General features: G+C 36.7%; 1 protein-coding gene across 1 annotated transcript in view; it reads right to left on the bottom strand.

Moving 5' to 3' along the window:
* Nucleotides 1–9,684, bottom strand: part of LOC107698793 (LIM domain-binding protein 3-like) — a 19,625-nt gene extending 9,941 nt beyond the window's left edge. Inside the window, exons 1-3 of the mRNA XM_016499897.1 lie at nucleotides 9,592–9,684; nucleotides 9,200–9,418; nucleotides 1,950–2,101 (exon numbers count right to left, since the gene is read on the bottom strand). Coding sequence (XP_016355383.1) covers nucleotides 1,950–2,101; nucleotides 9,200–9,295 — 248 coding nt within the window. The 5' untranslated portion in view covers nucleotides 9,296–9,418; nucleotides 9,592–9,684. The remainder of the gene's footprint in view (nucleotides 1–1,949; nucleotides 2,102–9,199; nucleotides 9,419–9,591) is intronic.
* Nucleotides 9,685–13,896: the final 4,212 nt, after the last annotated feature.

Here is a 13,896-nt window from a genome sequence, read left to right as displayed (position 1 = left end):
TATATATATATAATACAATTATAAAATACATTTTATTATAAATTATATTTCTAATAATGGAAATAATAATTGAAATAAAAAAAAATAATAATTTAAAGTTCTTGAACTGGCCATAAGTTCCTGATCAATATTCCATATGATTTGAGAATTATATAATTAGTCTGATCCAATGCAAGCATGTACAAAAGAGTTCACATGTCCAATGACACAAATTTGCTTAATTCATTAGTGGTGTAGAAATACTTCACAATTTTAAATATTATTCTAAAACAAAAGTCTTTAATTTATAGTTCAAAAGTTTGGGGTCAGTAAGATTAAAACAGCAAGGATGCATTAAATTTATCAAAAGCCATAGTAAGGACAATTACATTGTTAAATAAGATTTCAATTCCAAATAAATACTGTTCTTTTGAACTTTCTATTTAACTAAGAAAGTCATGGTTACCACAACTGTTTTCAACATTGATAATAATAAGAAATATTTTTTAAGCACCAAATCAGCATATTAGAATGGTTTCTGAAGGATCATGTGACATGTGGCATCATGTGGCTGCTGAAAATTCAACTTCAATCACTGGATTACATTTTAAAATACATTAAAACAGAAAACAGTTATCTTAAAGTGTAATAGTATTTCACAATATAACTGTCTTTATTGTAGACAGATAAACATATTTCAAAAACATAAAAAATCTTCAGACCCCTAAACATTGTTTGAATGTTGGGGCACATACATCTCTCAAAGACACAGTTCTCATTAAGTCAGAGACAAAAAGGCTATAATGAATCTCCAAAAACTCATCATTTGACCTTATCCCTGTGGACAGGACCTGAAATCATTTGAAATCATCGTTTCAATTTTCTAGAGTGGCCCGATAAAATCTTAAACAACAAGAAGAAGCACTCATTGAGTGAGTATCTTGTAAAACGGCAGCAGCGTTGCTGTATAAGCAGTAACACTGGGGGGCTCTTCACAAGCCACTAGGCGTGAGAAATTTCTCGGAATCCATCAAGTGAAGTCCAGGGAAAGCGCACAGCTGAAAATACATGTATACCCTGTCACTCCTCCTGAGATGCTTTTGATTGGAGAGGATCATGGAAAGATGGTGCAAAATTACATAAATCGTCAATGATAAATCTGTTATATCTACCAAATCAAATGAAATGCAGCCAATATCTACCATATAATATACAATAATACTAATATCCACATGTATATGAGAACATCTTCCACCTTGTTCCAACGAATAAAGGTGGTTGTTGTCAATAAATAAGGAGAATCAACTAAGCTTCTGAAAATCACTCATGACTGAAAGACGGAGACAGAGGAGGAGTAGCTTATAAAAGTGAACACTAGAGCCAGCATTAAGAAATGTCACAGGGTAGCTGAGGTATCTTTGTGAGTAACATTTCTTCTTTTTGCTGTAGCAGGCGGCCACATGAAAGAACTTAATCTTCTTTCGGATAGAGCCTTTGGGGTGTCCGTACTAATTTAATAAACTATATTAAAAAGGTATATAAAAAGTCTTCTGAATTTAATTTCTCCTTCCCCCTAAACATCAATGCCTTTCATTGTGCATGCTGGCAACCTGAAGGACTACATGATACCCAGGTGATTTATCACAAACGCGTTTTTGAATTCAATTATCCTGTCGGTATATTTGTATGCTAACCGTCACCCGTAGTCTGTGTCAGCTCAACTGTGACTGCTTATATCACTCATGGAGCTGTTTAATTGCAGACAACTTTGTTTGCTTGCCAGACTTGTCTGCAGCCAAAGTAAATGAGATGCATTGCTGATGCCTTCTGAGAAAACTCATTCACCAATGAACATAATGGGAAATCGTTGGATGGAAAGACTAACATGTAGTTTAGTTTGAAGGAAATAAAGTAAGTAAAAAGTCATCAAAAACATAAAAAGCATCAAAAGGTTCTGGTGGTGGGTTTACCTCTGCATGGTGAGGTTGAGTTTGGTGGTGGCTGCCTTTATCTTGTTTTGGGCCTCCAGATGGGTCATGCCCTCAGTGCTGACCCCATCGATCGCTGTAATTATGTCACCCTGATTGAGGTTTCCACTTGCTGCCTTGCTGCCTGGTGTGATCTGTGGAAAGATAGCAGACATTCATTAAATAATTACAAATGACAGCACAGATTGAATTTTATACACACAAAAATCCAATGGAAAATCATCATGGCTATAGAAACGGATTCTGTATTGTTTGTTTGTTTATTGATAATTACTATCGAATTCATTTTCACACACTATGCTTGCAACAGTACACATATTTGCATGGAACATCAGTAAAATGTAACTGATAACTTGTCACTATCAAGTGCATTAGCTGATTCTGAGCAGCCAAACATAAACAATGTTCTCCTCTTTACAAAAAAATGCTTAAGCTAAAGTTATTACATTTGGGATCTTGAAAATCTGTGAAAATCTTTAAAAAATGAGAAGTGTTCCTTGAGTGATCTTATAGCAAGAGCTCTTGAAAAAACGACAGCATCATTGCTGTATAGGCACAATGGGGCAGAAGCACTGGAGGGCTTTTCACAAGTTCATATAGGCATAAGCCATGCCAAACATGAACGATATTTTCTTCTTTAGTGAGATTTCTTTTAAAATATTTGCTCAGAGAATCCATTTGCAGCTTAGTTCTTTTGTATCTTCAGACATACATCTGAACAAATGTCTTCAATTATTCAATTAGAATGAAGTGATTAGAATGACCGTAGGACATAAGTGATGTGTGCTAAACATTTATAAAAATGTTTCTGAATGGGCATCAAATACAAATCAAAACATACCTTCGTTTGTGAAAAAAAAAATCTGTGTTTGTGAATGAATCGGTTGAGTGAATGATTCAACGACTCACTCATAATGTTTAATTCTTAAATGAATCAGTGTTTTGAATGAATTGGATGAATACATTATTCAAAAATCTACTCAGGATATTTAGTTCCTGAAGGAATCAGATGAATAAATGATTCAGTGACTCACTCATACAGTCATTTGTGGTCATATACAGGTGCAACAATGTAACCTGTGAAAAATCCTCTAAACTAATATACAGACTGACAGTCTGTCAGGGGTGATATAGAAGCGGAGTGATATAAAATGAGAAAAGTCAGCATTGTGTACTGTATATCAACACTATCGAAGTGCTGATCTGCCAATCAGTCTTAAGAACTAGGACTAACAGTAGTATAAAAAAAAAAGAAAAACATTTAAAAAGCAGTGCAGTGTAAAAAATTGATTTGAGCTCAGAAACCAAGCAATGGAGATTGAAATCCCATATTTGCAACAAGTCAGTGGCACTGTGGCAGCTCATTAAAATGTTAAAAATAAAGGTTGTTGTCGACGCCCCCTGCCTCTCAATTTGACCCTGTATTCTGGGGCCCTGCCACCAACCCTTCTGTCCCACCTGCTGCCATTACTCAACACGCACACATATACATGCTTCTGAAAGAGCTCTCCTTCTTGTAATGATCTCCTAGTAAATTCCCAACTGCCAAACAAATTATAACGTCTGAAGGTACATTAAGAACACTAAAGCATACGATTTACCTGAAAATAACTGGAATCCATAATGAGCAATGGTTTAGGAATTAGAAAAAGTATGGGACGTAATTTTGCTCTAAACTCCAAATCAGCAAGGAAATAAGAAATATTACTATATATTTAAATACACTGGATAAGTTACACTGGAAAAGATTCGTAGTCACTAGGCGTTCAGATAGAGGCATTTTTACACTTGTATAGTGAATCACTGCTTGCATTTCCCAGACTTTACTGTTGAGACATACTTCTTCTTGGCTATTATGTAATTAAATCCCACTGCATGCATCACTGGTCAGGGTCCTACAAGCTAGATGAGAAACAACATCATCATCCTCCTCCTGTTCACATTTCACTTAAGCTAACAGACTGCTGCTTGACCGATGCTTCAGTCATAATGCTGCATACTGAATGACAGTGAAAGGATAATTTAAAACACACACACACACACACATACTGGTTTGAGAGAGAATCTGCATTTTTGAGAGCTAAGAAATTATGTTTTGGAATTCACTAATTCATCACACTGGTTTTGGGCTGACATTATTCAGATGGACAACATATCACTTTTCCCAGAATATTTCCATTATTTTATTTTATTTACAAACATTAATTATTATTATTATTTTTTATTCCATTTTCTCAAACATGTTTTTGAACAGCACTTGAGTTTTACATTGCAAAATATTAATTTTGGAAATTTGGGGTACTACTGAAACTGCTTCTATTGAATTACACACACACACACACAATAGCCCTTCAAATGTAATTTAGATCTTCAAAGAACTTATTGCACAGTACATTAATCTATCCTTTATATATGTTAAAGGATAAGTTTTAATATCCTAAATAGATTTGAATAAATACATTTTTTTTTCAAACCAAACCATAGCATGATTTCTTTCATTTTTATTTTAAATGGTTAATAAAATCTATTTAAATGTGAAATATAACTGTGTTCATCATTGTAAAGAGATGTTTTACATCTGGTGTGTCCTAGGTGCTTGCATAATTAAAAAAAAAACAAAAAAAAAACAGCTGAACAGTTCGCTTTGCACAGTTTGTCCATCAAAGTTACTTTAGTAAGAAATGCTTTACACCCCTGGCCTACTGAATTGAGATGCACTCACAGCAAGAATCACTGTTCAAGTACAGGTTCATTTTGTCCGCTATAATGCTTCTCTTGTTTTTAATGTAAATTAAATGAAGGCACTGTCTTAAGTATGAAAAACGAGTTAAGTTAAGAGAAAGCTATGACATTAGAAGACAAATCGTGTATCTCATCTTCTGCCACGTGGAACTAAACACACTTTTGTTTCATTTATAAATTAAAGTAATATAAATCCTATTCAAGTGCAGAATAAAATGTCAAGAGGGATAACAGGCATAAAATGAAAAACAAACAGCTGTTAATTTGATTTAAGTTGTTAAGCTGCCAGTCTCACTTCAACAGATGCTAAATCCAATGACCCGCTAAGATCCATATGAAAACATTTGATACATTGTGACTGACTGTTTATTTAAATCTAGTCCAGATGGCAACTGTCTTAACTTGAAGAGCTCCATCCTCTCCCATTAGTTCCTAAAAATCTTAACATTTATGTCAAACACAGATGTGGTGTTCCAACATGCCTTTCAAGTTATAGATGAAAGCATCTGTTTTATCTCAGATTGTTGAGAGATAGTAGAATCTGCCAGTAGAACCTTAGTGAGGAAACAGTGGCCTGGCTCTGTTGGCACTGTGATTTATGAGGCAGTCCTTGGTAAATGCCAGCTTTAATTGTCTTTCGCTACCTCCTGCACTGTTCTGACTAAAAGCAAAGGTTGGGGTGATGATCTGGACTATCTGTGGAACCTTTGGGTATTTGCAAGGCTCTGAATGCCGCTGACAGTATATTCGTTTGATTTTTTTGTTGCTATGCTCCGGCACAGGCTATATGCATAACAGGGCCTGATGCTGTACACCTTTGTGTTAGAAAGGCCTTGACCTCAGCTTAATGCAACCTGACCTCCTACAGCACTGAATAATGACCTTGAAGAGCTTAGAAAGCAGTAGAATTGAACAGACTTGTTATGAGGTCTATGAATTTGCAGTACACATGGAGACACAATGTGGACATTAAAATACAACAGAATGAAGAAAAAAAGATTTGGGGACATCACTAGGCAGATTCATCTGCGGTTAAATTACTTCATATAATACATCACAAATGACTTCACAGACTGTCTTTGTCATGGACTTTATGAAGTGCTTTACAGAATATAATATCGGCACTTTGCAGAGCTGGACTTCCATATCATGCGAAACAATATAATGAAGGAAATTATCTCTGGCAGGACATTTAGGGCCAGTGCTTTCTGCTATCGGCAACGCCGCTCCACAAAGCTGTTCGGCGCTTACAGAACCACTGACAAAATCTCCCAATTTTAAATGCATCATTATCAAGTTGACTGTGTGTACGGTCTTATCAGAATTGATTAAAATTATTGCTGTGAGCGTGTTGCTGCAATTGCGGTTCATCACTTCTGCTCTTTTAATTTTTTTATGCAATACTTTGGATGACAAAAAGATGAAAAACAAGAATGATTTAAATGCAAATGTTTCCAATACCGTCTCACTTCAGACAAAAGTGAAGTATATAATGAAAATATTTTAAGTGAAATGTTGAACTGTGTTCGCAGGACAATCTTTTTTATATATATCCGTCAGGGCAGGTTGCCATTTATTTTAAATATTGTAATTTGTTCATTATGTTATGTTGGATTATGTTATCTCTTTTTTTCCACATAATAATTTAACTAAAAAAGAAAACATTAAAAATAAATTGACTAGAAACAATTGAACAATAAGCATACCATGAGAAATAATCACTGGAGTAAAATAAATGTGACAATAGCCCCAGTCTCCCATATATTTTCAACTGTGGAAGTGTTTTCAATAAAACGAACTAACAGCTTCAATAATAATCGTTCTTCCTGCGTCTCTTTCCAAGCAATATTTAAATTCACTATGACCTCATGTGTCTATTGTTTCTGTGCTCTTCACATGTATGACCTTCAGTGCTAAGCTAAAATCAGTGACCATAAGTGAGGCATTGCACCCACGGGCCAAAAGTGGTCGTCAATTGCTATCATTAGCTACCAAAGAGTGTTTTATTTAGGGTTGCAAAGGAGGCAAAGTAGGTAAGAGACAGTGATGTAAGTGAGTTATTTTTAATGCATTTTCCATTATTATTCTTTTTTATTAAAAAGTAGCCAAACATGTTTTATTCGGAAATAAGGCAGCTCCTTACCAACCCACACACACATATTAACAACCTCATATTGTTCTGTCACTCACTTAACATGGTCTTCATATTAGTGTTGTCATTTTCCAATGTCTGTAACATTGAGGCCAGGACATCTTAATTAAAGTTGGATCATAGCTTGCATGAAACACAGAATTAATATCTGTGATGTGATATTTCAAAAGGTTGCATCTCAGGTCTAAATCCATTTGTCAACATCTACTGTAAATGACTCTTCCGTCTAGCATTACCTGTTTGGTGACAACTTTATTGACACTAATATCACATATCCTGGGGAATTTTTCTCACGTATGAGGACAAAATATCGGATTGTAGAAATTTACTGAATCAAAGCATTAAATTAGATCATCCACTGCTTCTTTGTCCTCAATGAATGTGACAAATGTCACAACATCATGTCGCTGTTTACAGACACTACAGAAAATCAGCAAGTATTACGAAAACAGTAAAAGCAATTACTAAGCTTCTTTGTGGAAGTCAGCAGCTCTTTTGAGATTAAGATTTGGTACAGGTTGTCTATGGTGCTTTAGGATAGAGGCTGATCTTTTATCACAGTGTGTGAAGATTTGATTGTGAAATTTTTAAATCATCACCTCTGGGTGTTACATATGTATCAATCATCTGAGACCTGATCTGAACACATATACTGTCCACATTTCAATCTACCTCCATATTCAGTGACAGCTGGGTCGGGAGAGACTATAAAATCCAGACGGACGCCTGGTTTGACACTGATTACAGCAGCAAAGCGTGTGCCACCAGCAATACTGATTAGAAAAGCAATGGAAATCCAAACAATGGAGATAAGTTTTCCCGGTATGATGGTCCTGTCTGTAATTGCTTCCAGAGAAACAGCCAATATGAGGAGACCAACCACAGCCTTGACAAACAGAGGCAATGACTCTCTCTTTATTGAAGTGAAAGACAATCAAATGTCAAGAAAGGCGACAGCTATGAAACAAACAAACTGGGCTGAACTGCCTTTGATTGGTTGTATAGTGGCAGCGATTTCTTGTCATAGCAGAGAGAAAATCACCTCACCCTCTGTTAGGAAAATATAATCTCTCTGAGCCTTTGGACACGGCTTCCTTGAATCCATCCGCTAACACAATAAAGATTTTGGGCGCCATGGAATGAGCACACTTGAAGTATAGACAGAAGACTGTACATTATGTTACAAGGTGCATTGCATTACCAATTCAGTTCCCTAAGTCTAAAATGGTGCTTGTTTGTCAATAGCACACCTTATTGATCTATTTGGCAAGGTAAGACAATGCGCCTTTGCTCCCCTTTTTTGAGGTAAACAAATTTAACAACTGAATATACAACAATCACGTTTCAGGAGATGATAAATGGGGAACTGCTTACCATCAAGAAATGAATTCTAAGAAAACCGAAAGCTGAAATAAGAATCAACATCCATGAGCAACAAGAATTTGAGCGTCTTTCCACAAAACATGACATCAATGTCTGCTTAGCATAAATAACAGACGTCCAAAAGCCTTTTACACTTAAAAGTATAGTTTACTCCAAAATAAAAATTCTGTCATCATTTACTCACCCTCACGTCGTTCCAAATTTATATGACCTTTTTTCTTTTGCAGAATACAAAAGTAGATATTTTGGAAAACAGGTACAATGAAAGTCAATGGGGTCCAAAATAACACTGACATATTTTTTCAAAATATCTTCTTTCGTGTTCCACAAAAGGAAGAAAATCATACAGGTTTGAAGCAATATAAGGGTGAGTGTGAGGGTGATATATATCCCTTAAAATACTATTTTTCCTTCAAGGGCTGTACATGAGAAAGTTGAAAGTCTCCTTTTTCCATTTCATTTAATAGATTGAATCAGTGTCATAAATGAACAGACAGCATGTTAATTTTTTCACTTTGGGCAAATTTGCACTATCGGTTAAACACAGTAAATGTGATTTAACTAGACAAGTAGCATACATCCAGGCTTCTCACCTTTCACAGATTCATTTTCTTAAAGCTTGCATCATCTATTGCTATTCATAGAGTTTTCCGCTGTAAATGCACCACAACACCTCTCTCGAACCAAAGGGCCAAAGCTGTTTAGAGAATTTCTGCTTTGGCTTGGACGATAACCAATTCAACAACAGCTGCAACACGATGTTACATAATGCCAGCATACCGTGTGACTCAAAGCTTTCATCGATTTTCATTGTTAAGAGAAGTAAAAAATGTCAAAACAATATCTGTGAGGTTTTATTCTTTCTTTCATTAAAACAAAATCAAAGCAGGCATTTGTTTAAATAAAGCATGTTGGGTTTGTTTGTTATTTCTACAAGGCAGAGCTGTTGTCTCACCCGGGAGATGGTCAGGGGCATGTTGAAGTCTTTGCCTCCCTGCAGCCTGAAGCCCCATGGTGCAGGTCCAGACAGGGTTACTGTGTAATTGCTCATTTTGAAGAGAGTTTAGTGAAAAGCTTCTTCTCGGATCAGTAAAGTCCTGTTTTTCCTTTATTTTTCTTCTCCCTGTAGTCAGGATGACCAAACACCCGGGTACGGGCAGGCACCGAGGAGCCTCTGAAACACAACAACAACAGACAGGAAACGCAATAGAGTGAAACAATATGTATTATCTTATGCCCTCTGTCACTATACAACCATCACACAGGACCTGAGTTCACATATCAACACAACTCAAAAACATACCACTGAACGATCAGACATAAAAAGAACAAATAGTAAAATCCTACCCGTTTACACTGACAAAATAAGTCAAAAAAGTTTTAAAAGCAGAAGGAGGAGAGTTCTTGCCTGCTCGGATGGCCTGGACAGACAGCCTAAGAATAGATCCCTTCTGCAGAAAGCGATAACACTCAAGCCCCGGGGGCCCTTATATGGTGTGTAAGGGGACACCCCTGGATACCAAGCCCCCATGATTCACATGGCGAATATAGCCTCTTCTTAGGGTAACACATTTTTCCACTCTGATCCTATGGGCGTCCACTCATAGGGCACCATGGATATAGAGCTAGTGGGAAACGACTAATAAACAAGGAGCCATTAGTGCGAAGTCTGACGTAATGTCATTTTGCAGCTCTTTTAGCGTGTGAATCCAAATAGGTGGCTGTAAGATTTGATTGATTGAGGATGCCTTGTCTTTCTGATTTCACAATGTGTGTAACAAGGAGTTTCATAATATCTGGTGTAAGCTATCCGTTAGCATTCCTGTTCAGTTCAGTAGCAATTGCTCGGCTGCCACAGGGCTTCCTAGAATTTTGTGATTTAAGTTCTTCCATCTTGGACAGGGCACTCGGTTCTGCTGCAAGGTTTTTTTTTGGAGCCAATCACTGAAGCTGTAAATGGCATGTGACTAATGACTGTAGAGCTATAGAAAAACGACAATGCTGATTGGCTGATGGCGTCATGCACAGTCTCAAACTAGTGATTATTTTGAGCTATGGCGTCAAAGGCAATGCTTTGGACACTGAAAAAATATATACAACAATGTAAAACAATTTACACATTATCGTTCAAAAGGTTGGGGGTCAGTGCAATTTTTAAATGTTTTTGAAAGAAGTTTCTTACGCTCACCAAAGCTGCATTTATTCGATCAAATATCCAGTAAAACGGTAATATTTTATTACAATTTAAAATAACAGTTTTCTATTTTAATAAAAGTTAAATGTAATTTATTTCTGTGATTGCAAAGCAGCCATCCTTCAGAAATCATTCTGATATGCTAATTTGGTGTTCAAGTAACATATGTTATTATTATCAATGTTAAAAACCATTGTGTTGTCCAATATTTTGGTGGAAATTGTGATACTTGTTTTTCTAGGATTTTTGGACGAACAGAAATTTCAAATAAACAGCATTTACATAAGCTAAATATGAGTATTAATTTGATGGGTTTTTTTTACAGCTAGATGGTGTAATTGCATCATCTACAGTACCTAATTAGATAACCAGCAAAACCTTGACCTCATGATGTGAAGCTGATTCCTCAGTGGCATTGATCAATACAAATATGCATAATGGCTTTCCGCTGTACTAAAATACACTACGGGGCCTCTGTTGGATTCAGAGAGAAGAATGAACATATTCAAAATGATGAAGTACACTACAACCAATCAGTCCCCTCCAGATTTAGAAAAATGAAAGAAACACTCTTGTCCTGATTCCATGTTGTTGTCATCTAGTGGGTTGAAAGGCACACACTTATCAGTGAAGACAACTGATGCTGTCAATACATGAATGGCACAGGATGACAGGACATCCACCTTTCATTCTGTCCATTCATGTGTTTCTGTGAAGGATCGCAGGTATAATTTAGCCAGGTCACTCTGACTGAATCCTGTCACTCTTATTCTCTAGAGTGACAAGTATAGAAAGCATTCTAGAAAGCTCCATCATGTTACATAATGACACACAATAGCTATTATTACAGACAATGCAGCTCTAAGAAAAAAGTAAAGCTCACCCTCAGCCATAAATTAACTTTCCTCTCTGTATTCATCCACTGACATGGTAGATTTTTATTTTATTTTTTTAGGCCACTATGTCATTATTCAAATTCACACTTGTGAGAGTGACAACTCCTGCATTAACCTTTTCCATTCCATTTTTTATGAACAATCGACATGTTACTGCAGATTTTAATTGATGCGTTTTTCACTAAATCCTATTGAAGTAACAGAGGCATTTAAAGTGCTAAGGTGAAAGGACAAAACTGTCGAGTATTAACGAGTATCTGCTCTTGTCTGGTTCTAAACAAATGTATGTGCTATTTTTAATGCTTTTTTTCTGGAATTTGGTCAAAAACAACATTAAAAACCTAGTAAAGTTTATTCTCAACATCTTTATCACAGGGCTTACCGTATCCAAAGATTATCATCATCTAACACCTGCACAGATGGTTCCTCTGCTGACCATTTAGATACAACAATACCACAGAAGTGACATAAGTGTAACTGTCTAAAAAGCTTTACTATATCAGTCAGATAAAATTTTCAGTCACTGAAAATTAGATTGCCAAGTAGCCAATGTACTGAATGGATTGTCAACTATGTGTGTTGTTCTTTAATGTAGAACATCAAAAGAACACAAACCCATGTATTTTGAACTAGATTGCACATTTGACATTTTCACATTTCCGAAACCAAAAAGCATAAATATAGATTTTACATGCAAACATAACTCATAATACTTAGAATTTTATGTTTATTAGCATTATAAATCACTCAAATACATCATCCAATAAATTAAAAGTGAAATTACACACTCATTGCAAGATGCTTTTGGCCATCCAACATGTGCATGAAGAACAACTGTGAAGAAAACACAGTAGCACCACACAGGATTTAATGATGAGGAGAAACAATAAGTAAAGAAATATAAATGCAAAATACCAAAGCTAGGACTATTCAATATGGTTTTGCTGCGACCAACATAAGTTCAGCAGAGATACTCAGATCAACTCTAATTTAGGTCAGAGAGTCCAGGCTATATATTTACTCTATTATAAATTGCAAAAAAGGAAAAAGTCAATGGTGTCACGGTGCGTGCGGGGGCTCTTCGGCCACCTCTAGGGGTGGCGAGGGGGACCCATTCTTCCTCTTCCCCCTCCTCCGTTTCCGAGAGTGTGGCACTGCAGCTTCATCTGCCGCCTCTGGGGGCGCTGCAGCTTCGTCGGCCTCCTTCGGGGGCGCTGCAACCTTGTCGGCCTCCTTCGGGGGCGCTGCAACCTTGTCGAAGCGAGGACTCAATTGCAGGAGAAATGGTTATTTATTTTAATAATGAAAATGAAACAAAAAACTAACTCAAACCACCCCGAGGGGGATAAACAGACAGGCAGGCTCAAAACTGCACTCCATGCAGACATATAACACACACAATGAGAAATGACTGATCAGCACAGGATGACAGACACCAGGAGAATAAATAGGAACCAAACGAGGAGGCTAACGAGGGAGACACAGGTGGAGCAACTTAAACAATAACGAGGTAACAAGATGGGAGGGGCAAGACAATAGACAGGAGAGAGCACATGGCAACAGACAACCCAAGCCATGTGCTCACCGAACACAGTCATCTGGTGGCCCTCCTGGGCACACCCGCTGAAGACTGTGACAAATGGCATAGAGTTCACTCTTGAATCCTATCTCCAGGGGCCTGTGACCTTGTTCAGATCTTATTGTAGGAGTCAGACAGAGTGAATCTTATATAAATGCAGAGCCTCTTTCCACCAACTGCTTACATAGGCTGCTCAAGGCTTTTCCAGACCATTGGTAAATAGTTTATGGGGGAAATAGCTTTTTTACTTTCTTTTTTCTTTTTCTTTTTTTTTTTTTGATGATGAAATGGATGAATGTAAACAAAAGGCTTCAGAAAGGGAGTTAGTGGTGATAATCTGGGCTAATGAATGCAATCTTGAAGTCCTGAAGTGCAAAACGCCATACAGCAGCCATCAGCACCTCTGCCTAACAGTCACTCGTTACCATCTAATCTGGACCACTTGACTAGAAAACATTTGCAAGCCTGTTTTCCATGTTAGAGAGGCTGCTGAGGTGATGACTGAATTAATTGCTGTGGTTTGCTCAGTGGAAGCTGCTGAGTGTCTTAGGCGTCATACACACTTTGGTTTACTCTTCACAAATGGTTTAAATTAAAATGCAAGAATCATAAAGCCACAGGTTTATCTAGTACAATTATAAGTGGAAAACCAACTAAATATCCATTATTTAAAGCAACTGTAAGTAGTTTTGTGTATTTTTGTGACCTTGGAGCCCCCTACAGTTAAGTGAGTGGAATTCACTGTCTAAATATATAACTAATAAATATATAACGTAATTAGACTAGATAGTTGTACACATGCATTTGTTTCTGCCATAAGGAACATTCTCAGAATTTTGGCTAACATTCTGACAAGGTTCTCTCAAAGTTGATCAACAAACAGTCTTCCAGTAACGTTAACAGAATGTTTGTTCAGTTTCATCTGGTCTTTAATGTTCTCAAAACGTCAATACAAAACATTATTTATACATCATTCATGGATT

The sequence above is a fragment of the Sinocyclocheilus anshuiensis genome, unplaced genomic scaffold (genome assembly GCF_001515605.1).
Source record: "Sinocyclocheilus anshuiensis isolate Anshui unplaced genomic scaffold, SAMN03320099.WGS_v1.1 scaffold230, whole genome shotgun sequence".
NCBI lineage: Eukaryota > Metazoa > Chordata > Actinopteri > Cypriniformes > Cyprinidae > Sinocyclocheilus > Sinocyclocheilus anshuiensis.
This window is presented reverse-complemented; position numbering and strand designations above follow the sequence as displayed.